General features: G+C 32.1%; 2 protein-coding genes across 4 annotated transcripts in view; one reads left to right on the top strand and one right to left on the bottom strand.

The window, feature by feature from the left end:
- The first annotated feature begins 2,121 nt into the window (after positions 1 to 2,121).
- On the top strand, positions 2,122 to 10,956 carry nAChRbeta1 (nicotinic acetylcholine receptor beta1). The gene is made up of 7 exons (XM_011061959.2): positions 2,122 to 2,630; positions 2,869 to 3,005; positions 3,138 to 3,292; positions 3,952 to 4,290; positions 4,438 to 4,815; positions 6,556 to 6,886; positions 6,970 to 10,956. The coding sequence occupies exons 1-7, from the start codon at positions 2,573 to 2,575 to the stop codon at positions 7,132 to 7,134; spliced, it is 1,563 nt and encodes a 520-aa protein (XP_011060261.2). The 5' UTR covers positions 2,122 to 2,572; the 3' UTR covers positions 7,135 to 10,956.
- A 189-nt stretch (positions 10,957 to 11,145) lies between these two features.
- The window catches only part of nAChRa7 (nicotinic acetylcholine receptor alpha7 subunit), a 240,533-nt gene continuing 224,207 nt past the window's right edge, over positions 11,146 to 27,471 (bottom strand). For all 3 annotated transcript variants that reach the window (XM_087412611.1, XM_087412613.1, XM_087412612.1), the window contains 5 exons: positions 27,173 to 27,259; positions 26,567 to 26,676; positions 24,850 to 24,961; positions 23,688 to 24,085; positions 11,146 to 22,648 (listed from right to left, as the gene is read on the bottom strand). In XM_087412611.1, the coding sequence (XP_087268737.1) occupies positions 22,481 to 22,648; positions 23,688 to 24,085; positions 24,850 to 24,961; positions 26,567 to 26,676; positions 27,173 to 27,259 (875 nt within the window). In that variant the 3' untranslated portion in view covers positions 11,146 to 22,480. The remainder of the gene's footprint in view (positions 22,649 to 23,687; positions 24,086 to 24,849; positions 24,962 to 26,566; positions 26,677 to 27,172; positions 27,260 to 27,471) is intronic.

The raw sequence follows: 27,471 nt of genomic DNA, 5'->3' as shown, positions 1-27,471 counted from the left end.
AATTTGATGCAAAGCAAACGTTAAATAAGGTTCAAAGAATATTTCAAATATAAAAAACTTTGAATAGGACCATGTTTTTCATTTTTTCTGATAGTAGAAATTTTTATTTAGAAAATGATAGTTATTGATCACAAGTTTTACAGTTATTGAATAAAAAAATGTCCCGAAGATGTCGTTCATAAAGGTAAGGTACTTAAAATAGTAATTTTGTTTATAAGGAATAATTATTTAGTGAATAATATGTGAATTACAATGAATGAATACCATAACCGTAAAAAATGGATTTTTTCAATTACAGTTATTAATTATCCTTTCATTTTCGTAATTATCGCACGAATGAAAACAATTAATATGTAGGTATATTTATAACGGTATATTAACTATATATGACAAAAGTTATATCATTAAATGTTTAATAATAATATAATTTACCTATTTAAATATGTACGTTTAATTGAACTGTTAAGTATTTCTTAATTATATACTACAGTTTTTCTTGTGAGTTCAATTTACGGACAGAAAAGTAAAAAAACGGACTGTAAATTGAATATTTTATTTGAAGTTAGTAAAGATCAGTTGTTACTATGTTGTGAAATTAGCTATTATAATTTGACTTGGATTTTAATACATAGACAAATGATCAATCACTGTATACTTTACTCTATATATGTGTTAGAATCTTGAGAGAAACAATACGTATCTCTCCTTACCATTAATTCAAGCCAATATCCGCTAATATTAACTTACATCAGCAATGTCTTCAAAGTACCAGCTTGCTGTACAGTAACGTCGTACCGATCCTGTTCCGTATGTTCTTGCCAATGGTGTTCCAATAGCAGCGTTTACCGCAGCATGTTGTTGCATCCTAATGGTCAAACTTAGCAGGCATAGTGTTGCCAGCTAGTCAGTACTAGCATGACTTGCAAAGATATTTACCTAATTTTGGGCAGTGGACAATTACCAGGGGAAAGCTAATGCACTAAGATTAATTGTCATTTGCAATATATTATTACAAAGGTAACATAAGCCAAAAGTATTGCAAATTATAAAAATAAGTATATTATAATTAAGAAATAAATTAAAAAGATCGTATAAAATTTTTTAATAAACTCAATAAAACACGAGTAGATTTTTAAAACATTTTACGTAAAATCTCTTTGAGATTATAAAATCACTACTGTGGCCTCTGCGTCAGGTTCCATCCGATTATCGCGTTCTATGAAAAGGTAATGCATGGGTAACGAGCTAATAGAAATGTAAATGACGATAAATTTAAAATTCAATTTGGAAAACTCAGCAAAAGCCGCGGCTCGAGACCTCTAAATTTCTTACGGAAAACACTGATAATATTATATTTCACGATAATACATAATTATATGTTATATGATGGATATTGCGTTGTGCATTTACGTTAGCATAATAATGAAGGATAATACGTAAAGAAACTTTCTCGAATATAGGCGCGTGTTTTCTAAACAATTTTGAACTTGTGCTTAATATTGCTGTTTCGCTGCAACATGGCCTATTCGCGTATGTCACTGAAAAGTTAGGAAATGAGATAATCCATAATTGCAGCTTTAGCAGAGCTTTCTCTAAACAAGTTCCAAAGTACATAACCAAAGGTATTTATACGCAATATAAAATGTAGAAAATTTTAATAATTAAATCTCAAAGAAGATTTTGTAAAAAATCCATGCACATAACTGTTTTAGAATTATTTTATATAAAGTTAGATATCTTTATAATGTGAAAAACATATAAATTATTAAATGTATTAATTAATGCATTAATGTAATAATTATGCGCAAATTCGGTAATGTATGTTGTCCGAGTACATTTTTGTTGGCACACATTTTGTAATTAAATAAGAACAATACTGAATTATACATTAATATATGTTATTCATAATAATTATTAAATATATTATAGACGATTTAATTAATGTTTATTCTACTTTCTATTTTTTCGAATAAATATAAATTATTTTGCAAAATACTTCCTTTCTCTCTTGCGATATTTTTAATTTAATTATTTCTTTCAAAAGAAGAGTTTTCTATAAAATTTTTTCTTTATTATCAAAATCCAAAAATCAACGTTGGCTTTATCAATTCCTCTCTATAAAACTCTACTCTCCACGACTTGTCCAGAATCCCTCGGTAAAGCAGCGCATTCGTTGCAAGAACCGCCAACCATCCCCTAGTTGCCAACCTCTCGAGGGTAGCTCAGTTCACTCTGACGCGTTGAAAATCTCGCTACGTCCGATGGTGTTTTCCTTCCCCTTGACAACATCTCTTTGCGTTGAGTGATCGTACGGGAATTTCAATGGTGTCTTTAACAATGGAACTTCGAAGATTGTGAGAATATATGATGACGAGGATCTCAACTACTCGACAAGGGTGGGTTCGGTCTGTCGGGTTGCAAGGAAGGAAATGCAATTATTCGCCAGCGTCTGCGCTTCTATATTGATCGGTGGTGGTGGCAGTGAAGGTACGACGGTGGTGGCGGCTGTGCTCGCGGCGCGTTCGAGCGTTCGGGTGGGACCACAACCAACCCCACAACGAACCCGCCCAAAATGTATTTTTGCCTGCGTCTCGTGCGGCTATTCCTGATCTCGGCGATTCTGTGCGTCGGTAAGGCCCGTTTTCGGAGCGACAAAATGAAGCTTGAAAAATTCGTGCGCCTTAGAAAAAGTTTAGTGTTCGGATATAGGAGTAAACTAATATTTTTTGATATCCTAGAGAAAGCGAAAAAAGTAGAATGCGTGACGAAGCAGCGTGCGAATTTTTAGTTTGGGCAATTTATCTCACGCGATTCAGGAATCCATCGATCGGACGTTTCCGTTAATCGGGTTAATCGTCTTATTTGCAGGTTTGTGCTCCGAAGATGAAGAGAGATTGGTACGAGACTTGTTCAGAGGATACAATAAGCTCATCCGACCAGTGCAAAATATGACGGAGAAAGTGCACGTGAGGTTTGGCCTCGCCTTCGTGCAACTGATCAATGTGGTGAGATTTTCTTGTTTTGTTTCATGTTCGCGCAAATTTGTCAGATGATGACAGAAATTATAAGTTTCAAAGATATAACGAAATGTGAAAAAAAAAATGTTTCGGTCATATCAAGTTCTTTCAATTTTTCAGAATGAAAAGAATCAGATTATGAAATCGAATGTATGGTTGAGATTCGTATGGATGGACTATCAATTACAATGGGATGAAGCAGATTACGGCGGTATCGGTGTCCTCAGATTACCACCCGACAAAGTGTGGAAACCAGATATAGTCTTATTCAATAAGTATGAATATCAAGACAGTTATTTATCTACTTTACTAAATTAAAAAAATATATTAATCGTAATATACAGAAAAAAACGTTAGTTTTATTAACGTTTATGAAAATTTAAGTAGATAGAAATCTAGAAAATTTAAGTAGATACAGATCTGAAAATAATTCTGTTGAACTATGAAAATGATTATGTAAAAAGCTTTAGCATGAAGAGCAATGTTGCAAAAAATAATATTCTAGCAACCAGCTTGAGCATTCTATGTAATTATTTTGATATTCTAACAAAATTATTAAATTTCAGATTTGTGTCTAACTAAATTTTTTAGAATCATTCTTTCTGTGTGTGTGCATAATTCAATTGTTTACATTATATATATTATATATATTTTTACATTAATATATATTAAAATTTCTAAAATAATTCAGATATATATTCAATACATTAATATTGATATTTGAAATAGATTATTTTAAAAGTATAATTATTCCAAAATTGTTAATTAGCCACAAATGAATATAAAAACAATTGTTTATTTTTCAATTTTTTGGTTAAAGATGTATCAGCGACTGAGAGTTAAAATTTTTCTTCCCTTTTAATTAATAATTTTTAATTTACATTTATATTTTTAATAATTATACTTATAAAAATTATATTTTCTTCGTTTATAGCGCTGACGGCAACTATGAAGTTCGTTATAAAAGTAACGTGCTGATATATCCGAACGGCGAGGTGCTCTGGGTACCGCCAGCAATTTATCAGAGCTCATGCACAATAGATGTAACATATTTTCCCTTCGATCAGCAAACATGCATTATGAAATTCGGTTCATGGACCTTCAACGGTGACCAGGTCTCTCTCGCGCTCTACAATGATAAGAACTTCGTCGATCTGTCCGACTATTGGAAGAGCGGCACGTGGGATATTATTAACGTGCCGGCATATCTCAATGTTTACAAAGGTGATTTTCCCACGGAGACAGACATCACTTTCTACATAATTATCCGCAGGTGCGTATTTTACTCCTAATCTCTGTCAATTTTGGAATTGATACTAGCTTCTGTAATTAGTATTTCATAATTATATTAATGCAAAACTGTAATTACATAATCCTATACTGACAATAAGTCACATAAACATTCCTATTGTTTCTGCAGGAAGACTCTCTTCTACACAGTGAACTTGATACTGCCGACAGTTCTGATCTCTTTTCTCTGCGTACTCGTTTTCTACCTTCCAGCGGAGGCTGGTGAGAAAGTCACTCTGGGCATTAGCATTCTTCTATCATTGGTCGTGTTCCTCCTGTTAGTCAGCAAAATTTTACCACCGACTTCGCTAGTGCTGCCATTGATAGCCAAATATCTGCTCTTCACTTTTATCATGAATACTGTCAGTATCCTCGTAACTGTGATCATCATTAATTGGAACTTCCGCGGGCCAAGGACCCACAGAATGCCTCAGCTCATACGCAAGATCTTCCTTAAATATCTGCCAGCGATCTTGTTTATGAAACGACCAAAAAAGACGCGGTTGAGGTAAGAATTTCTTTTTGTGAGATATTATTAATCAAAAAGAATAAAAAAAAGGCCATAATTAGTACGATAGATCTTGGCCTATAATATCTTTATGTGAATTTTTAGTTTAAGTAAATAATTGTAATCCAAACAATGATGACAAATTTTATGACGTTTAAAATCAAAGTATAAAATAGATACCAGTAATCTGACATCTTATTATAATTTATGTACACAATTTAATTTTAATTATAACTTTTATATATATATATTAGGTGTTGGAATTAATTCGTAACGTTTTACAAGTGATGGGAAGTACTTTCATTAATGTATTTTTTAATGCTCATGTGAAATAAATAACATTCTTTCATTAAAAACGCTACGAATTAATTCCAACACTAATATATATATATTAATAATATATATAATTAACCCTTCGTTGACATACCTATTTTTTCGATCGCTTTTTGACACACTGGGTGGCTCACATCCAGAGTAATTATGTTTAAACAGATGACATTTTTATTTAAAAAATTCAATCAATATGAAAAAAATTATGGGTCAATTTCAAAGTCTGTAGAATACATTTAAATAGTTTTTAATTGAAATTTCTTTACAGTTTTTGTAAAAAAAATTCTTGAGTTCAATGAATACAGAAAAAATGAGTAAAATCTTTAATAAATTTAACTTTTGAAAATTCAATATTAAAAATTAAAAATTTACAAAATTGTTGTTCAGATATGATATTTTGAAAAAAAAATCAGTTTTGGATAAAGAGTATTTTACATATTGAATGTAGGTTATTTTGGGAATTGAAAAAACAGAGATTTTTTTGTAAACATTAGATTTTTATTCTACAAAATAAAAGAAAATTAAGTTTCAGAGAGTTAAAATAATTTTGTGGATGGTTCACACTCAGTATGTCAACAAAGGGTTTTATATATATATATATATATATATATATATATATATATATATATTATATATTTTATACTACAAGGTGAGTAAAAAGCCCTGGACCAGTAAAATATCTCAAAAACTAAGCATTTTCGAAAGAAATGTTTCCTACAAAAGTTGTAGGGTTTTAAATGATCTATTCATTGATCTGATTAGTCTGACCTTAGGTGGCGTCGCCAAGGTTAGATTAAGGTCATATCGATTTTTTTAAATAGCAAATCCTATTTCTGATTCCAGAATCTAATAGCTGGTGTCAAGAACTTTTCAAAACATAATAATAAAGTTATTTTTCATTGAGTACTTTTCGAGTTATAAGGCTCGAAAGTTACAGTACTGCCGGCATTGGCATTACGCAGTGTTTGACTGATGGCTAAAACTTCTTGAATGTTATTCAGGATCCTGGATAATATTCGTTAAAATCAAAGTCATTAGAAATTGTTTCTCTTATTTTCGTCTTAATAATGACTTTTCAATGCAAAAGTAAACATAAGAGGAATAATATAAATAATCTTTAAATAATCTTTGTAAATGATCTTGATTATAACGAATTTTATTCAGGACATAATCCTGAACAAGAGGTTTTTCCATTGGTCGATACCAACTATTAGATTCTGGAATATCAAAAGTAGGTGTTTAAAAAAATCGATATGACCTTGACCTGACATTAACGACGCCACCCAAGACCAAACTGATATATATATAAATAATATAGATTTAAATTACATATGCTGCCGAAGCATTGTCATTTCAATTTGTTTCTATCGATTGACAATTACATGGAATAAACGGGTATTATTTCATCAGATGGATGATGGAGATACCAAACGTAACACTGCCAGCTTCCACATACTCGGGAAGTCCGACCGAGGTGCCGAAGCATCTGCCAGCCTCTCTGGCAAAATCGAAAATGGAGGTGATGGAACTATCTGATCTGCACCATCCAAATTGCAAGATTAATCGTAAGGTTCATCACACCACGAGCAGTTCTAGCGGTGCTGGAGCAGGGGAAGGCATGGGTGATAGAAGAGGATCCGAAAGTTCGGACTCAGTGTTGCTCAGCCCCGAAGCCAGCAAGGCTACCGAGGCTGTAGAGTTCATAGCGGAGCATCTCAGGAACGAAGACTTGTATATACAGGTAAAGACCCTCACAATCTTTTCGCATAAATAATACTTTTAAGCAATATATAATTGTTTTTTTAATAAAATATTGTTTTTCAGACAAGGGAAGATTGGAAATACGTCGCAATGGTGATCGATCGACTGCAACTTTATATATTCTTTATAGTAACGACCGCGGGTACCGTCGGGATCCTAATGGACGCACCTCATATTTTCGAGTATGTGGACCAGGATTATATAATAGAAACTTACCGCGGGAAATAATCCAATTTGCCCCAACGAAGCGCAATCACAAATAATAGCCATTATTACGCGACCGTTCTCATTTCGTCTTTTTCGTCGACTTCTTTGAAATCGACTTCATAACGCCAAGTGAATAATTTTGTCATTTCAATAGTAAGCGTAAAACGCTTACAACTCAAGTGGCTGTTCAACATGCAATTATTTTTTATACCTACAGATTTTTATGAAATTCCCTGCGAAGTACAAATTTATTTGACGAAAGTCTCGATACAATCTTCTGCCATTGTGCGCATATTTTTGGTTTTGTGTAATTGTAAGAGTAGAATCCGATTTATAAGCTCTCCCAATGACGAAACTTGAGCGATCGAAATGGCATACATTATGTAGATAATAATTCCACTAGTGTTAATCATGGATGCCTCTGCGATTATTGTCTTCCCCGTCATTAACTTCCGGTAGCTCCATTGCGACACGCTTAGACAAAAGATTTATGAAACGATTATCGAATGGTTCTCATTCTTCATTTTATCGAAGAAATAGGTATTTTTAAAGTTTTTAAATGCGAGAAATCATATTGTAGGAGATTAATTGCCAACTTTATAATTTTTACAAAATAGTATTTTATTAGCTACAAAGGCATTTCTCTTTAATTTTATTATTCTATTTACAAAACTTTTTAAATCAGAAACTTGCTTAAAGTTTGAAAAGTTTGCTCAGATTTTATATTACAAAGAATTTTAATAATTACGTATTGGATAAATTTTTATTTAAAAAATTTAATTTAATTTATTTCTAACTTAAAACGTACTATTTCACTATTACATTTTGTAATTGTATGTATTATTAGAAATACTTATGATTGCTTCTTTAACCGTGTAATTACTATATAACACAATTAATGTTAAACGATGAAATCCGCTTGTGTAGCATTACATATCGTATCTAGAAGGATACGGAATTAGTTTATAGTACTTTGGCAAAATTACTGTAATATTAATATAATGATGGTACGCACAAACCCGTTTAGTCAACTTATCGATATCTCTTAATTAGAAAACAAATAATCCAATAGTCTAACAATAAGTTAGGAAAGTATATAAAACGAAAATATTATTTATCGTAAAGTAACTCACAAGGAGAGACTCACATAAGTATTTTTCGGATTTTGATCAGCTTTTTGTAAGGTTATTCTAGAGCAGCAAAAATAGTCTCTATAAAGCAGTAAATTGCACCTCTTCACGGATCGCTTTTAATGGAAATACGGAATGGAAATACAAAGATGGAAATAATGGAATACTGGGATTCCCCCAAGTTTGAAAGCGATCCGTCGTCGTGATCTAAAATCACGATTTTCTCGAAAAATACGCAGAGATGCAATTTACTGCTTTACAGGAATTATTTTTTGCTCCAGAATAACTACGCAAAAGCTGAAAAATAAGCTCAAAATCCGTGAAATAACTTATGTGAGTCTCTCCCCTTGTCAGAGTTACAGGAATTCACGTTTAACATTAAAAATTATGTAAATCGTCGCGTATTTTTCTAGAATTTAATTTTATCACCATTTATTAATACATTTAGTATAGTTTCTCTATTTTAGGTAACTATACGCCAAATATGCGCGTTTGACGTCTATATACGTTAGTGTTAAACGTGTGGAAGAAAAATAGTCCTGTATTTAATCTCTCGATCATAATTTTAGTGATCAGCTTCAACCAAATCGATCAAATTCTCGATATCAAAGATTATAAGTCTCCACGTAAGATAAGATCGAAACGTTCTTTACGCATCCATACGTGGATGGTCACGCAGAGTCAATCGCGATAATGTTTTAGATATAAATTTGAAATAATTTTGATAATAATTGTGCAAGTCGTCACGTCGTAATTTTGTCGATTTCGCATTTGATACTCGTCGTGGCATTGATTATAAATATCGATAGAACTGCGACGGTCTTGACACGCTCGTCAGATACGAACGAGCTCGTAATAACGAATTTTACACGAGCACGAGACGTTATAAATTATGAGCAATATGTTCGTATCGATATCTCCAGGAGACTCGGAAGGCCAATGCAGATCAAGATATTCTTAACAAGAATTTTTAAAGTATACACAAAGTGTACTTCAAAATCTATCTAACAAGAAAATTAATTGTATCTTTAATGAATGCAAATGAAAATTGTATCTTGACCTGTTTTTTTGGCCTTTCTAAAAATATAGGTCATGCTTTCATGTCTCGCATTTAACGAAAATATCTGTATAAACAGAACAAAATATTGCTTAATGCATTATTTAAAATATGTAGACATCATTTTCCCTTTTTGCTGTTGTTTCTTTTTTAACTAAATAAACAAGTATCTCTCACTTTATAAATACGTAAGTTAAACGGTTTTTATATTATCAATTTATTGTTATTTGTTGAAGATATTTATGTGTATAGATATAATTTTTTTTAAATTGTGTTTTAATGAGAAAAAAATGATTAAATTAACAACAAATAACCATGCTTAATTAAATGCGGGATGAGAATATGAGGGCTATATGTTGCGTTAATAATTATGCGCGTATTAGGAAGCATGATTTTTCGTGAAACACAAGAACGTCGTGCGTTAATAGAACATCGTAGCTATGCTTGCCGTATATATTGTACAGAGAGACTGTTAAACAGTCAAGTCTTCTTTAATAAAGAACGTTCAGTTCGGAAGAAAATTGCAGTCGACTGTTGGATATCGAGGATTTTGTTGCGAGTAGTGAAACAACCAAAAATATTTATTATTTTTCATATTTCTTTCTAATTTTATGCAGCTGCAATATCACCTTAATCTATTAAATTTGAAAATTTTGTATTTATAAATTTCTTTTTAATTTTATAATTCGTCAAATGTTATGATGATTTATTAGGTTATGTCAATTGTTAATTAATCAGCCTCACAGAATTTTTTAATATAATAAGGCACACTTAATAGTTATCCTGTTTAACGATGTTAATGTTAATGTTACAGATGTTGCAACAGTTTCTTCAAACGCATTTAAATATGTTATGACATAAACCGATCGTTATGTTTATTAAGCAAATAATAAAATAATTTTAGACTTACTTGAAAATGCTTGACAGAATAAGAAATTCGCAGAATCCTAGAATGGAAAATTGTTCTTGTTTATAATTATTTGCGTCAATCTTAGCAACTTTAGATGCGTGAAATACAAGTTTACGATATTTTTAAAAGAAATTTAATGTACTCATCGTAGATTTTTCTTTCATCTTTTGTAAATCGATCAAGAAAATTTTATTTACAAATTTTATATTTAAAACAAAGTTCAAGTTGCAATGTAGTGTGTTAAAGAAAAGTTTATGTACATCCAGATTTATTGACAATGTTTTATAATACCGTTATATAATACCGTTACTTATTGATAGCGCATGTCGTGTCTTCCTGGAAAGAAATACAATAATTAAAATTTAGAAACCAAGCACACTGTCATATTCCGTTTTGTTCCATCCCTCTCGTCATAAGTTTCGTGTGATTTATTCGATGCGATTTAACACAAACAATAACAATAAACGACATCATACCGTTTCAGCCCGTGTATATGTGTCTTATCTACTGCGGAAAGGAAGACGATCGTATCAGCGAATATGTATTATAGTTCACTTTGCGCATAAAACAAAAAACCGAAAATTGTTGAATCGAAAAGTTTGTACTTTATTATGCATGATAAATAACATAGTGATTATATATTCGTGCATTACTGTATGTTGGTAGGTAAAAGAGAAATTTAACATAAAAGTTAAGTATTCCTTTTTATAATGAAATAATGCATCAATAAAGCTCATGAAATTTTATACCTTCACGTTTCTGTTTTGACTGATATCACGATTGCACTTTCCAGCATCAATGTTCTGAATTGCAACTTTGCACAAATGAAGCATTGAGAGGAATAACGTTGTTCTCTCAAATCACCGATAAGAATTTGTTGCAACAAATAAACTATACGTGCATAGCCGAAAGAAAAGAGGAAAAAATGGAAAACGTATATTTTCATTTCATTTATTTCAACAATTTCATAATAACGTAATAATATTAATAATATTACAATGCGGCGATTACAGTGCTCACCAGTTAACAGGGATTCTCATATCGATCAACGTTGCCTCGAAAAGGAGCCCAGCGTAGAAATATAACAAATTTTTATTTACGCTCTCTTATATCTCCTCCGGTATGGATTTACTATTATCAGACCAGGCTGTTATCGGAGGCATAATTAAATGTCAAGTGAGATCGGGTGAGTTCAGTTCAATTGCATCGTCCCACCAGGGTCTATGGAAACAGTAACATTTTTTGTTTATTTTCGCTCTTCTCTCCTCGCATTCTCGATGGCGATCGATAACGCACACCTTAATTGTCGATCTTAATGACTGGGTATAACGATGGACAATACGAGGCGATTTCGTTCTTTTTAAAGTACATAAGGAATAAAGATATAGGTAATGAAGAAAGTTAGATCGCGCTCTACATAGGTTCGGTTTTTCTGAAATCGCATTAGCGCGGCTTTTAATGTCCTTTAAATTCAATAGGTTAGCATCGAGAGATAATTAAGTTATAACTTTATCTTTTTTTTTCCATTGTTAGTTTAGAGAGAAAGTGATCTCGATAAAGTTTGTCCCTAACTGCTAATAAACTACCTTTGAATCACCCCTATAATTACTGTCAGAGTATAACTACTTCGCTATTGATTACAGGCTAGTTTTAATATTCAGTTAATCGATATTATTAACCATTTTCTTTTATTCATTATTACGAATATGACTTTAGCATTCAATAGTTTAAATATATATAGTTTATGTTTAGTGGTACATGTGCTTAATAATTTCGCTTTTATTTATTTACTTATTTGTTTATTATTATTTATTTTTTGCGGTAATTTAGAAATTATATTTTAATCTCGCTGTTTTTTTACTAACCACCTAACGCGAATTCTCGTTTCCTTTGTCATTTTTTTAAAAATCATTTTCTCTTCTTTTGATAGGACAACGCAGTTTCCTGTGAAATCGCGCGTGGTGAGTTAGCTGAGCGAGGATTCAAAAAGGAAGGAAACGAGTACTGCTTGCCGGAAATAACTGTGTGCACTTTTACTTTTGTAAAAATTCATTTTTAAATTCAGTTGGCTGTGACGCGTTTTTTCTTATCTCTGTTCTCTTTTATATATATATATATTTTTTTTTTTTTCCATTCTTTACACATATTTATATATTTTTTTCTCCATCTCATTTGTCCGTTGAATTTTAATGTAAAATATGTAATATTCGCTCAACTCAAACTCAAAATTTTGTTTCCTCTCTCATTCACGATTTTACGCAGTAAATGTATATATTAAAAGCATTCAATTCAATATTTGAGAGCATAAGGCAATTAAAAAAATTTATTTACTATTAAAGAAAAAAATTATATTTTAGTTTTATACTTTAACATTATCTACAATATATATTTTATGTTGCTCTTTGTCAAATCAATGTTATATATAATATATTTGTCGGACATTAAATTATTTATTTCATTGTGTCATATTTTTTTTTATTTCAAGAAACTTATCGGCAAAGAGATAAGGAACATTTGTTATCTTTTTCAGGACACGATTTAATAAATTAACAGCGAAATGAATCGACAAAAAACTACAACAATTCGAATAATTTGCAGAGTTATTTTGCAGATTTTCCTCGATCTTCGTAACGAATTAATTCGTAATCGATTCTATGTGTTACTGCCGCGCCGTTGATCTCCATCACGTTAATTACATTCCTATTCAGCGTATACGTTCGCTTCACAGCGTGCTTGTTTACGCTTTAAGGATTAGCTAAAAATTTGGCACTTGAACTTACGCTTCACCTAATCAGTTAATCTAATTAATTAATTCGCCACCGTTGTAGAAAGAGATACGCACATGAGCATACCTTAATTACTCCGTTTCTACTTGGTTTTCTCGTTTTCGCCTGTCCGCGTTAATCGACCGGTCAACCCGGGTTGATCATTGTAATGCTTTACAAACAATGGCACAGTGGAATTTACACGCAAACCTTGCCCTGAGCCGCGCTGGCAAAACGATTCGATGACGATAACGTGGCACTCGAAATCCGCGTCACTGCGTACGATAGCACGAAAAGCGTCGTTTTGCTTTTGCTGTTTCGCCGTGATGGCTCCACAAACTATTGAAACGTGAATACGATGGCGCAGTTTTATAGCAAAAACGTCCTATATCTCCATACAATTGTTCCATCAAGAGCAATTTAACCCGAGACTGGACGGGCTTTCCAATCGGAAGAATATCGAAAGAGTGTCCTTTGTGTCGACTATTTGTCTAGTATTGTTTTATCCGATCCGAAACGCTTGCGACCTAGCAACACCAACTGGCAGTAACATAACTGTTAGTTATAATTTCCCATTCAATAGTATAATTGTAATATAACACGTGCTTATATATTACAATTATATTAGTGAATGAGAAATTCTAACTAATAATTACTATTAGTTGCAGGTGTTCGCTGAGAATCTATGTATTATTTTCGTGAAATAGATCGTTACATAATTTCGTATTTCTGGATAAAATTTAAACCACCAGAACTTTGCAAATATATTTATTTATAGATATCATTCATAGAGAAAAGTTTCAGCTTTAAGAATCTGTTTTTTAACTTACTATGTGATTTAAAAAAAAATATGAAGAGAGTCAAAATGATCCTTTTATATAATTCATAACAATATTCAATAAAATAATTCAGTAACAAAAAATTTTAGAAACAATTTTTAAAAACGATTTTGTAGAAAAAGCTTCAAAGTTTCACGTTAGGAAGTAAAAATTCTTACAAATTTTTTAAACACGTGACGAGCCCACAAAATAAAAGAATTTCCATTTTATCCAAATCATAGTTTTCTATATATAATTATTATCAAACCTATAAAAATTAAAAAAAGTAACTTTTTGAAAGCAGAGATTTTAAAATCTTTTTTTAAAATTTAAATTTTGTTTATTTTAACGAAGTCATGGCTGCTATTAATACGAATAATTAATAATAATACGAAAATACAGAAATTATGCAACGATCTTATATATATAATATTTTTTTATAATGTGTAACGTTTTAAAATAACATATCTCTTTTATAAGGCAATTGTTGAGTTTCTTCCTGTTAAATTACTCCTCCTTATGCGTAAAAATTTACTGTAAAAGTTTAATATGATCGATAAGCAGAACGACGCGATTCGTGTAAGAAGCAGCAATATCCTATGCGGACGATATCTCGTTTCGCTTAATTTAACAACGGGGCTGAGCGCGAGCAACGATTTACACGCTACATGTCGTCGATATAATTAAACCTCTGTTGCGTATAATATACATATAATACATGTATATGTGCTATATACATGTACGTATAAAGAGCGGTCTAATAAGAACGAGCAAGGGATCGTCGATCTTCCGAACGTCTTCACCGATCCGAAGTGATCCTTCTTCAAAGTCAGACGTAGTATTTAAAAAGTGATAAAAAGCGTAATTGCCTTTAATTTTTTCGTAATTTCGACGCTTCGGTCCCTGCACTTGATTATAACAAAGATTAGTGATAATCATTCTTGCTAGTGTCACTTCTCCATATCTCTCCATTGAAAGTATGCGTGTGAATAATTTATTATGAAAAATTCACACTGTTTCCAAAAGTCAGTAAAAATTGAAACTTCGCGCGTTCAAAAAACGCACTACCAGTAAATCCGATCATCGTTATCAGGTTGAATAAATCATAAAATATATTGATCACATAATCGTCAGTGAGTCAATAATTTTATGTTTTAAATGTCGCGAGTTTCATTCGATCAAATTCTCATTTTAAATTCTCAACTACTCGATCACGACTTCTGCAAGTTCATGCAAAATGCACGAATGCAGGTACGTGCATTTGATTGGAGGTAAAATTACGATTCTCGGAGGAATAATTACTTGAACGAGTAAATCTCGTCCCATTTCGCCTTTCGCTTTTCCGTCGTGCGGCTAGTTTCAGTGCTAGATCTACGAGTGTACAGCTTGTCGCTAGAGCTTCAACTACTTACATCACAGCGAACTACTAACGCTGAACAGCCGCGAGCAGTTGCAACGATTTTCATCGAAGCCTTGATTATATTCCCTTGAGCGATATTGGTGCAAACGGGATCAATTTTACGCGAGTACTCGACGATCTTCACAGCGACGATCTCGCGAAAACTTTGCAACTGAGAAAACTCGTCAGCTATACTAGGCGACTAATAATGGCGGAAGACTTTGGCATGCTATAAGTATAATAGACCTTACGATAAAAGTTACACTCGACGGATAGATAATGCGTCGATATTCTCGTGTTAATTAGAGGTAGTATTACATATATCAAGAAGTATATAGTTTTCGTCGTTAGCCGCTTGGAGTCATCGGGGGATTGTCTTGACACTTAAACGACAGGCATAATTGATGAGCAATCGTAATTATTTCTATCGGTAAGTCCTTAGGTAAAGTCCTTAAAACGCTCGAGTAAGTAATAGTCGAGTGAAACAGACTAAAAGTACTATGAAACTCGCACAATGCTTAACTCGTTATAGCCCGTATATCAGAAATACAAGAGTACTTTACTTAAGGATTTTTATACAACTGAAGAAAAATTTACGTTTTGGGTATAACGGGTTAATTTTCATATCACGACGGAAGTATTGCGTCGGCTCAATGAAACAAGATTTATCATTAAATTTTCAGATTACATTATTGATTTCAAATTGAAAATAGTGTCTTAATAATATCAATATTCTTTGATCTACTTTCGATCTTCTGTTCTTTCTTGCTTGATGATCGATGAACGAGAGACGTTCGAAAAATCTCTTATCTCTTCCAAATTTTATTTTTTTCACCCTGTACATCTGCACTACTACGGTATCCTATAAGCTTATCAACCTTCATTTAGTTAACTTAGTTATATTTATATTTTCTCTCTCTCCCTCTCTTTCTCTCTCTCTCTCTCTCTCTCTCTCTCTCTCTCTCTCTCTCTCTCTTTCTGTCCGCCACAACTACTCTTTAAATGGGAACGATTCGATTCGCGATCGGAAGTCGACTTAATCGTATATCAACGTCGTAGAAAGGAGATTTCAACATTTCGTACACAGGCGAAAAGTTTCGTGGCTAATACATTTTAATATTATTATTGTAATTATTAATAGTAATAGTAATATTATTATTTACCGTTATCATTAATCGTTATCACTAATGTTATCATTATTATTATTATTCTTTTGTTATTACAAGATTACAGTTTATATAACAGCCCCGCGCATATTAAGCTGTCGATTTTAAAGGCGCAAGTCACGTTAATGCCGCGTATCTTACTCCTTCTTTCACTTTCTCTCTTTTTTTCCTTATTCAGCCATTCGCTTAAATTGTTCAATTTGTACGAAAATTTCATTGTCTACCGCCGCTCTCATCTAATTTTTACAAAGTAATATGAAACAGTTATGAGTCAAAGGAGCTGACGAATTTTTTAAATTCATTTATATCAAAAGCTTAGATTTGCATATTTTATGCAAATTTATAATATTAAAAATAATCAAAACATTTAATAAAGCCTTTTATTTTTTTCGTGTAAAAAATTAAAGATTTTTCTAGTTATCTTCTTCTTTCAACTAAAATTATAAGAATAAAAATAATTAACTGAGCACAAGCAAGGTACTAACATTTGGTGCTAGATTATAAAAACGATAACAAGGTTTATTACAACATAGATTTCGCCCCCCCATCAGATCATTCTTAATATTAACAAATATAAATTTAAAATTCTATCGAAATATAATACATCGTCATTATGATAAAATTCAATGTAAAAATATGAGTTCACAATGGTTAGCATGAGCGAACATTTTTACATTGGATCTTATTATAGTGATAACTGATATTATTATATATACCAATCGAATTTTAAATTTTAGTTTACTAACATTGAAAAATGACCTGATTAGGATTAAAACATATATAATCCTTGTTGTTATTTTTATTATCCAGCATCAAGATTTTGCTTGTAGGTGTAAACTCTGTTTATTACTTTTATTTTTAAAATTATTGAATTTCGTTCTTATCGAATTTTAAAATTATAAAATTTGAAAGAGTTGAAGAGAGTTTTTTTAACTTAAAACGACATTATATTTGTATAAAAAATGTCGCATGACATTTAATTGTATATTTTAATATTTTGATCTCTGCCAATTTAAATTATTAATTTTTTAAATATATATACACACACATTCATCTATATGATAATGGCAATAATAAAAATATAAGACAATCGAGAAATTTTTGTTTCGTAAAGTTAATCGAAGATTTCTACATGTACTTTACTATTAAAATTGACTGAAAATAAACAATATGTCTTTGTCACTTGATAAATCTATCCAGACTTATAACTATTCATTACAATTAATTTCAATTGTGAAAGCGGCGGATTCATACCACGTTCAAGTACGTTTGCTGCGTTATCTTCGGAATACTATTCATATTCAATTCATATTCAATTGTTCGAGTTCAAGGAGGTGGAAACTTTTCATGTAAAGTGCGTGTCACGTTTTACTTGAATTAAAAATTCACTTTTACGCGAATTTAGATGTTTGAGAATCTCTCAGCAAGAATTTTTCATGGCAATAATTCTCCTTACGATTCCCTGTAACGGAAATCACAAGAAGAAGTCTATATTGAATGATACAATATTTGCATAACTGTAAGCACTTAAGTTTTATATATATTGTAAAATTAGGTGAGTTTGCATCACGGTGAGAAAGAGATTTCGGAACATTTCGTACTCTGACATGCTAGATTTACTTCATTTAATTATATGTTTCACTCTTAATGACTGTTGTTTATCTACAAATGCTGTAATATTTATATAAACCAATATAATTTTAAAACTATATTCTTCTTAGATGCAAACCATCCCATGGTAAGTACAGGAAATCTTGCATTGTTTCGATATAATTTTTGTTGTGAAGAAACTAATTATTTCCACGAAAAGGAAAGAATGGTTGTTCTTGCTTATAATAGTATGTGTTTGTATGGTATACCTATCAATTTATAGGGAAATAAAATAGCAGTTGTTAGCGACAAATTACAGTGAGCAATTTTCTGGTTTCATTATGAATTTCAATGTGCGATATGTAGTAATGCACATTTATAAGTATAATTAGAACAACTATAGTTGTACAGTGTCGCGTACCATGATACGTATTATTTTTTTTTCTATCTAATCGTTAAACTTCGATTACATTAAGATTGCGCGTTGTCTCGCTAATACGATTTTTTGATACCCGTAATGTTCTAGGACTCGTAATCCATATACGCCGCTGTTTCTAGATTAATTTTATATTTGCGATATAATTAATCGCAATTGATTTAATACGCGTACTATATTTCGTGCATAACAATTGCGGTTAAATTTGAATAAGCGAAGGCTTCATTAAAAGAAGCCCTAGCAATAAAATTATTCCCCTCCAACGTTATTTAAAATAATACGAGAATTCTTTGAAAATCTTACTGAAAATATGTGAAAAAATTCAGTAAGAAATATTTTTAATGTTTTTTTATTACATAGGAATATCTGTGTTGCAATTTTGAAAACATTTATTTAAAAAAGCACCCCGGAAAAAGAATAAAATATGAAATCTAGTCACATTTTTCTTCTTATTCTATATATATAAAAACAGATGGCATATTCTTATCGCAATAAAAACGACGTTGTTAAATATCTTTCCACCAACTTGAACTACAGCAAACGCACATTAAAAAAAACTATAGAATCAGACGTCTTATAATGACAAAAATTACAAAGGCAAGAAATCTCTATTTTATATCATTAACTTTTTTGGAAAGGATACAATCCACGGCACTTTGTTGCCTGGAAGTAGGAGGACAAACATTTTCTTGTCTGAACTTTAATATTTGAGAAGCTTATTCTATCTTATATATACCAGATAAAATAAGCTCGTAAAATTTTTTTGAGGAATTATAAATGTATACAAAAATATAATCTAAAACAGAAATGATTTTTTGAAGATAAAATTAAAAAGTTGGAACGTAAACGTATTTCAAATTATTATCAAATGTATTCCTTTTTAAATACATAAATTCCTTATTTTTTTTCTTTCTTCCTACTTCCAAAGCGCGATGTGGCATTTGTTGTTCTAGTTCTAAGTACTAGATCAGTTCAACATGTATTGGTTCATAAGACCAGGCGTAACGTCATTATCTCGCCAAGTCAATTAGAGGCTAATCGAGCCGTTTATTTATTAATTTTTATCGCATAAAGAGCAATCGTGTCGGCATTAAAACGTTGATGTCTTGAACTGTACATTTTTCCTTTTTTTTAACGAATTCTTTCCTTGATTTCTCCTTAACTATTTCACACCGATAATGATTAATCGCATTTTTTCATCTAAAAATTTCTATCTCTCTTACGAGTTTAATACATTCGACGTTAATCTGCTTATTTCTTTCCTTTTTTTGTTTCCCACGCGCTAGAGATCAAAAAACATCGTATTCTTACTATACTTCTACGCGTAATTCCGTTCACGATACATAATCAACAACGATTCATTACTTTAATAATCTTTAATAGTATTTAAAAGATAACGTGATTGGTTGTCGCGTATCCAGTGCCGATGGTCGAAAAATGTACGATACGACTTGAGTTCGTCTCCCTGATGTCTCGTCGAGACGACGTCCGCCTACGAGTCTGTCCGTGTGAGCAAGAGTAACTTCCTTTCTTTATCGGTCGCCATCCCACGTTGCTTTTTCTTCTTCCGTGAATAATCGTCTCCGTCGCTTCCGCGATTTTCTATCACATTCTCGAGCGGCTCGTAAATTAGCAGAGAACATGAAAAGTGTCAATTTTTTGGATGCACTCGAAAGTGAAGTCATGTCCTTTGTATGTTTTTTTTTTGTGGTTGAAAAAAATATTTATCGTGACAAATCCATTCGTTAATCGTAGTGTTAATATTGCAATATTAATATATACATAGTATAATCAATTTTAATATAACTGCCGTTCAGTGTCAGCTAAAGTTCTGCGCCGCAGTGTTCTGAATAGAACAAGTGACGTTAAAGTTACATGTTTTTTTTCTAAGAAGAAAAGTCCATTTTTGTATAGCTTTTGTTCTCCAAAACAATTTTTAAATGTCAGAAAGAAGTTACAATTATACTATCGCGGAAATAGTTTCTGTAATGGCATCGTTACAGAGAAGTAAAAGGATTGATGTGTGAAACAATAAAACGTACGCGAATATTTGTGTGTTCAAAACGTAAGTATGCGTAAACTCGCGTTTATACTATGTGAGAGGTAATTTATACTATGTGAGAGGATCTGTTTTCTCGGCACACATTCAACGAGAAATATATATATTTTTCTTGAAACTCAAACTTTTATTATATTATATTATATTATATTTAAAAAAATATTAATTATATTTAAAAATGTGAGATTTTCGGCTGTCCAGGTTCCATAATTTATATGAAACTTGGACAGTCAACTTGAAAAGTTAGTCATCTAATTCTTGAAATATAGAGCCGTTTAATACTCTAGTGTATATATATATATATATATACATATACATATACACACACACGTTATATATATATATATATACGATATTAAGCTCGTATTTACATGATCCCGATAGCAAAATAAGGATCAGAAAATTACATTCATCGTTAAATGTGCGATGAGAATACAGTTTAATAACAAAACTGTTCAAATTTGCAGATATGAAAGAAAATACATCGCTCGAAACTGAATTTCTCGCAGCGGAAGTTATCGAACAATCGCAATCATCCTTTTTGCATTTGTCTCTCACGTCCGATTTTTGCATCCTTCCGTAGTGTCCTTTGGTTCTCTCTCGCGACCTACTCGAGAGAGTATTTTGTGTCACCGCCACTTAAATCGTAATACAAATCCTCCATTTATTAAGTCGTCGATTTTTACATACTAATGATACGGATAAGAAAAATTCACCTGGCATTATTTGAATCACCTTGGCAGTTCATCGTGTGTATTCTGAAAGTGTAACCTGTGCGTTTACCTTTAAAGCCCAACCCTTGTCCTGTTTTGTCCTTTTTATCCCTATTTGTTGTTTTTTGGCTCCTTCTCCCTTCATCATTTCGTTTTGTACGGACAAAAAAGAATCGTCGTCGACATTCTCGAGCGTTTCTTTTCGCATCTTAGTATAGACAAGGACCATCAACTGACATATAGTAATTCTGAAATTTCTTCAGGATATTACAGTTTACATATTCTCGAGAACATCAATCACACTTGAAAACTTTGATTTTATAGTGTTTTTTTCTGAGCGTACTACTATATTATTCATATTTTTCATTTATATGTTAATTTTATGTCTCTTGAAATTTATATTTTTCAAAATTTATGCTTTTGGAGATTCTCGAATTTGGAGTTTTATATGCGAATTCGTAGAAACGTTACGAAACTTGTCTGGACTGCTGTAAGAGTCTCTTAATCCTAACAATATACTGATCTTCGGGTACATTCGAAGATTTCTATATCGTACTAACTTTGGGCCGCAGAAAAGTATTTTTAACTCATTGACAAATCACGGTTCCGTGTGTATTAACGCTCTCGCATGATGTTACATGCGTGTGTGTACGTGTTGTATGTGTGGTACATCCCCAAGTAGTAGTCGTGGAGGACAGAGTCGAATACTCTTTTTGGATTCGAACGTTACTTATCTCTATGAAAATTCGTAATTGGATCTTTTATAGAACTATTTATTTAACTCGTTCGCGACAAAATGTTCCATCTCAACTGTACAAAGTGTTCGTCACATCGACTGCTCTCAGGGATGCGTGTAACAAACCAGTGTACGTGTTCTTCGCGTATACTGTATTCCCGCGTGTCCTTTGCTTCCACGCGTGTGCTCGCGCCATTTATAAACGGTGTGTCAACGTATTTCGCTAAGGCGTCCTCGTGGGATAATTATATGATAAAATTTTATCGTTACTATTACGTAATTATTATTAATACTATTATCGTTATTCTCATTATCGATAATGTTATTATTTTTATTTTTACTGGTATTATTATATGTATCATAAAGAAACGAAGTTACTCCCCGTATTGCTTTCTTCCTAACGCGCAGGTCTCCGAAACGAAGCGGCGTGCGAACCCGAAGATGAACACCCTTTAACCCGATCTGGCGGAAATCGGTTAAGGGCGAACGCTCGGTTAGAGCGTCGCGTGCGGCGTCCGTCGATGCCGGCGCCCGACACGCAATCCTCGTCGGCCCCGGAACCACCGGCGGCAGACTGGCTTTTCTGAATCACGTGACGATAATATGCGGCGCTGACAGCAGGACGGTGATGGTAGCGATGATGGTGAACAGAGTAAAAATGATTAGGCACATCCTATCGATCACCATCGCCGCGAACTTCCAGTCGTTCGAGATCTTCGTGTTTTCATCTTCGTTCTTCAGTTGATTCGTTATCATCTAAAACAAAATTGTTATTTTATCAAAATACTGTATTGATTGGCTTTTAGAAAAAGATTTCGACTGATATTGAATTCTTTTTTCGTTATTTCAAAATTTTAAATGAGAGATTTTCAACTTCGAACTTTGAGACTCTTCAAACAGATCTTGGAACATTGTAATCTTGCAGTTTAAAAACATTATGGCTTTTTGAGATACAATCTTGGGACTTACGAACCATCGGGTTTTATATCTATCTTGAAACTTTAATATCTCAGAATCTTAGAAGCATCAAAGGAGGCGCAATCCTATAATTATAGAGGAGACTTTTTTATGGAGAGTGTGGAGCTTTCCACATCCAGAGCTTCTGTGGGTGTTGAATTCCACATTCAGAATTCGGTATTTAGAAAATGTGTTAATCTTTGACAAATTTTAAAAAATATTGAGTAATTTGACAAAAAACAATATTTGCCTGGGGTGTATATGTAGAAATATATTTCGCACATACAATAAAAGATAAAATATTTGTATTAAAATCCCTTTAAAATCCTCCCCCCCCCCCGCCACGTTTAATGATGTACTCCACACACCCAGAAAAATCAAAAGTCTCCGTCCTATGATTGGTCTTTGCCTATAGTTTTAGAACTTCCGAAATTTAGAAACTTATATATAGGCCTTTGGAATTAAATATTTAACATTAAATCTAATAATATCAAAATTAGAAAAGTCTTAGATTATTCTTTAAATCTCAAGGAATGAAATCTGACTCGAAGAGAGACTGAAAATTTAGCCTTGAAAAAAGAATAAAAATACGATCATTCTTGAATTTAATTCTTCCCTTCTTTGAGATTCCATCTATCCTGGTATTACATACCAGAAAAGAGATTGAGATTTCACTCCTTCGGAGTGAATCTCGTTCCTAAAGAGTAAATCTCACTTTAAAAAGAGTGAAAATCTGCTACTCTTGAACAAGACAGGCTAAATTTTCAATCTCTTTGAGTAAGATTTCGTTTCATGAGATTTAGAGAATACTCTTTTTATTGTCGACTCGAATTATTACCTTAATCTCCTTCAAGATTAGCACAAGCTCGTAACGAGCGCAAAAGCACGCGTTCTGAAGTATCGTCTCGACTTGCGGCGCTGGCGCGTCTTGCGGATGTGGATGATGATGCGGCGTATGCGAAATCTGATGGGGATACGATGCATGCGGCAGCGGCGTCGCATGCTGATGGTGCGGCGTCGTGGGTGCGTGGCTATGATGATGATGGGGCGTCGTGTGTATGTGACTATGGCCATGACCCATCGCGTGCGCGTGATGAGGTCCGGGTGTGCTGTACACATTGTTCAGCAAATTGTTGTGAGACGCCAGCGCATTGTCATCCAGGTCCAGGACGTTTGCCAAGAGGGACTTACTACTCCTCTGGTGCAGCTCTAGATCACCGTACGACTTGCTTGCACCTGGGGTATCCAAGAACAATTTATTAAATTATTGGCATCAGCAATGGATTACGACACGGCGATAACCCCTTGAAGGGTTGCCTTATAGCGAATTCGATCGGACGCACTCAGTGCGCGCTGGTGCACATTAAAGCCGTCGTACACAAAATAACGTAATGTTATGTTTATAAATAAATATAAAAATCGATATATTAAATCGTGAAATACTTAATACATTTTATTGTACTATTTATAGTACAATATGTATTTCATAATTCAAAATATTTGCATTTCATTTTTATATTCAAATTAAATCAGTGTACAACGGCTTTAATATGCACCAGTGCGCACTAGTGCTTCCAATCGAATTCTTTATTACATCTTTAAAATAAATACCCGTGGAACTTCAAAGGAATTATTAATTCAAACTAAGGAAGTTACACGAAGAAATTATATATAATTATTAACACAGCAGATAAATGCATTATGCTGATACAGACCTCTCACATGAATAAGATTGTTAATGGCAATCTATCTGATTTATAATCAATATCTATTTGAAATTTATTTACTAAGCAATTGTTTCCTCATCCACGATTTATAATTATTTCATCAGCTAAAAGGTTGCAATACTTTTTTTCTGAGTTTCAGTTCTGCTCGTAGAACGTAAATAATCAGATTTATAAGTAAGAACCAATTATTCGGCAAACAGACTAGAGTCCGAAACCCATCGGAGAGAAGTGTTGCAACCTTTTAGCTAATGAGTGCACTTAAAATTATCTTACCCGTGACAGGAGATGGCTTCTGAGACTTTTGTGTTTCCTTGTCTTGTTCTTCCTGTCCTGGTCTTGACATACCGAGTATGCGAGGTAGCCAATACAGGAAAATTAATTTAACCTGTAATTCAGAAAATTTAACGATAGTCTAATTTATATTTCAATATTTGTGTTATGTTACTTAAACTATATTCTATTATAAAATTTACTGCTAGTACTGAAAATGACTCCTCTTCATTCTGAACAAATATCTTAATGGATATAATTTGATCCTATGAGCCGTTTCCATGCTACAAGCCTTGAAAGATTTTATGATTACTGGGTTTTCAAGGCTTGTAGCGCGAAAACGGCTCATAGAATCAAATTGTATCCATTAAGATATTTATTCAGAATAAAGAGAATTATAACATATCCAAAAATTAGTCAAATGCGCAGAAAGACATTTTCTCGTAAGATTAGTGCGAGGTCCTTTATAGTAGACTTAACGTAAACTATAGATTTTCAGTATTGTAAATTTTGGAACACAGTCTTATTATGTATATATATATATATATATATACAAGTATATATATATTATGTTTGTACAATAATATAATCAGACCAATTATACGAAACAAAAGATTTTTCTGTTTTATTTTTATTATAATAATAATTCTTTTTAAATTTTTGCTCTATCATTTATTTGGATCAAATTAATACTATTAAAATATAATTATCACAATAATTGTCATATTAATCGAATTAAATTAATAATTCTGATTAAGATTTAAAAAAATTCTCGTAAGTGTACACTCTTTTTATTTCTTTTTTTATTAAACTTCTTGACACTTTGTTATTGTGAATAATTCACGTTTGTTTAATTTAACTTAGATGCATATGTTTCATTCGCAGAAATCTGATCGCGCGGGAAATCAATCTCCAAAATTTACATTCTAATTAACGTGACGTCCGGCGAAAAATTCGATTATACATGATTTATTATCGCGGTGCACATTCGGCAGAGTGGCCCTTAATTATTCGCCCATAAAATTTCTGATTTATCCATGATGAAAAGAGAACAATGTATCAGCTTCGGCGGTGGTGCGTTGCATTTTAATTAAAACCATAATTATCTACCGATACGTACGGAAATCATACAGCACCGGTGACGAATTGAATCGAGCTTCAACAAAGTTATTTTCGTCATTATTGTGCAAATAAAAAGGACGTTTACAAATGGTTTAACTAGATAATGCACTTCCAAGGGAAGTATTCACAGAATATTAATAAAAAATTGATTAATTTTAAAAATAAGATACAATGGAAAATATAGATTAATTGATAAAATTAGCCAAACAAATAAGAAATTTTGAATAAAATTTCATACATTTTTTTTGTTGATTTAAACTGATTTTTACATTACCGGATATTAATGTATTTTATTTTCTCCCGATTAACTTTATAACTACCGGCAAAATCAGTCATTGCTTTTATCTTATTATCTCAACACGAATGTGTCATTAACGTTATTGCTGAAAATGTATCTCGATAAATGTCGTTTAAATTTTAATAAAAATATAAATGAAATACGTTTTACAAATATGTTGAGAAAAATTATATTATTTATGATGCAACTATGTTAAAAAAATAACTAATTAACGCAATATTAGCAATACTAATGAAGTGACGTAATTGTAATTATCATAGTATTATATTAAGTGCTTTGATATTGATCGGAGAAAATTACCCATCGACCCATTTCATGGGAGTCAGCATTCCGATGATGATAATTCAAGATGAGGATCGTGCTGACCACACTACTGGCCACCATAAACATGATACAATTGAAATACGTCCCTGAAAAATAATGAGAAATAAATACAATTTAAAATTAAATCAAATTAACAAACAATCGCATTTAATGTTTAAAATTCAGAGCTACATTCATTCGCATTAATATTGTCCAATTATTTTCCTTTTATCTGAACTTATAAAAGTATACATTTTATTTTTTAATATTGTATAATTGCATATTAAATGCAGTTAATAAAATTAATATTTTTTTAAAAATATGTAATAAAATAAATTGCATTAATTTGTATTAAAACGAGCAATATTAAAGACGTATAATATATTCCTATAAATTTTTTTAACTTTTAACTAATCAAAGAGTATCAATTGCATCAGCAGGTATTATACTACTGAGGAATATTGTCTTAGAATGCGAATATAAATCTTTGTTTTTTTTTCTCCATTTTTTCTTGAATAATTTTCAATAGAAGTGATCAATTACGCTGCTTTCTCACATTAAAATATTAATTACATTGAAAATTAGTTAAAATAAAGCGCTCACCTAAAAGCGGCACGGCGTCGGATGTCGCCGGCATTGTCTCGGCAACCATATTCAGGAACACAGTAAGGGACAGGAGAATGGTTACCCCTGCAAAAGAGGTTCGTTAGCTTCGATTAATTATTGTTAAAGTCGAGTGCATTGAGGAGAGCAAGCGAGATCAACCCTCGGTCCTTGAACGCTCGAAGGGCCTTTAACGCATAACAATTCCATGCTAAAGGCTCTTCGATTTTCAGCCTAAAACGATGTGATAATCTTCGACCTCGCCATATCAGATGACATAAATTTATTTTTATTATTTA

Source organism: Acromyrmex echinatior, chromosome 13, assembly GCF_024713525.1.
Source record: "Acromyrmex echinatior isolate Ae372 chromosome 13, ASM2471352v2, whole genome shotgun sequence".
Taxonomy (NCBI): Eukaryota; Metazoa; Arthropoda; class Insecta; order Hymenoptera; family Formicidae; genus Acromyrmex; species Acromyrmex echinatior.
The sequence above is the reverse complement of the archived record's forward strand: the minus strand, read 5'-3'. Positions and strand labels throughout refer to the sequence as shown.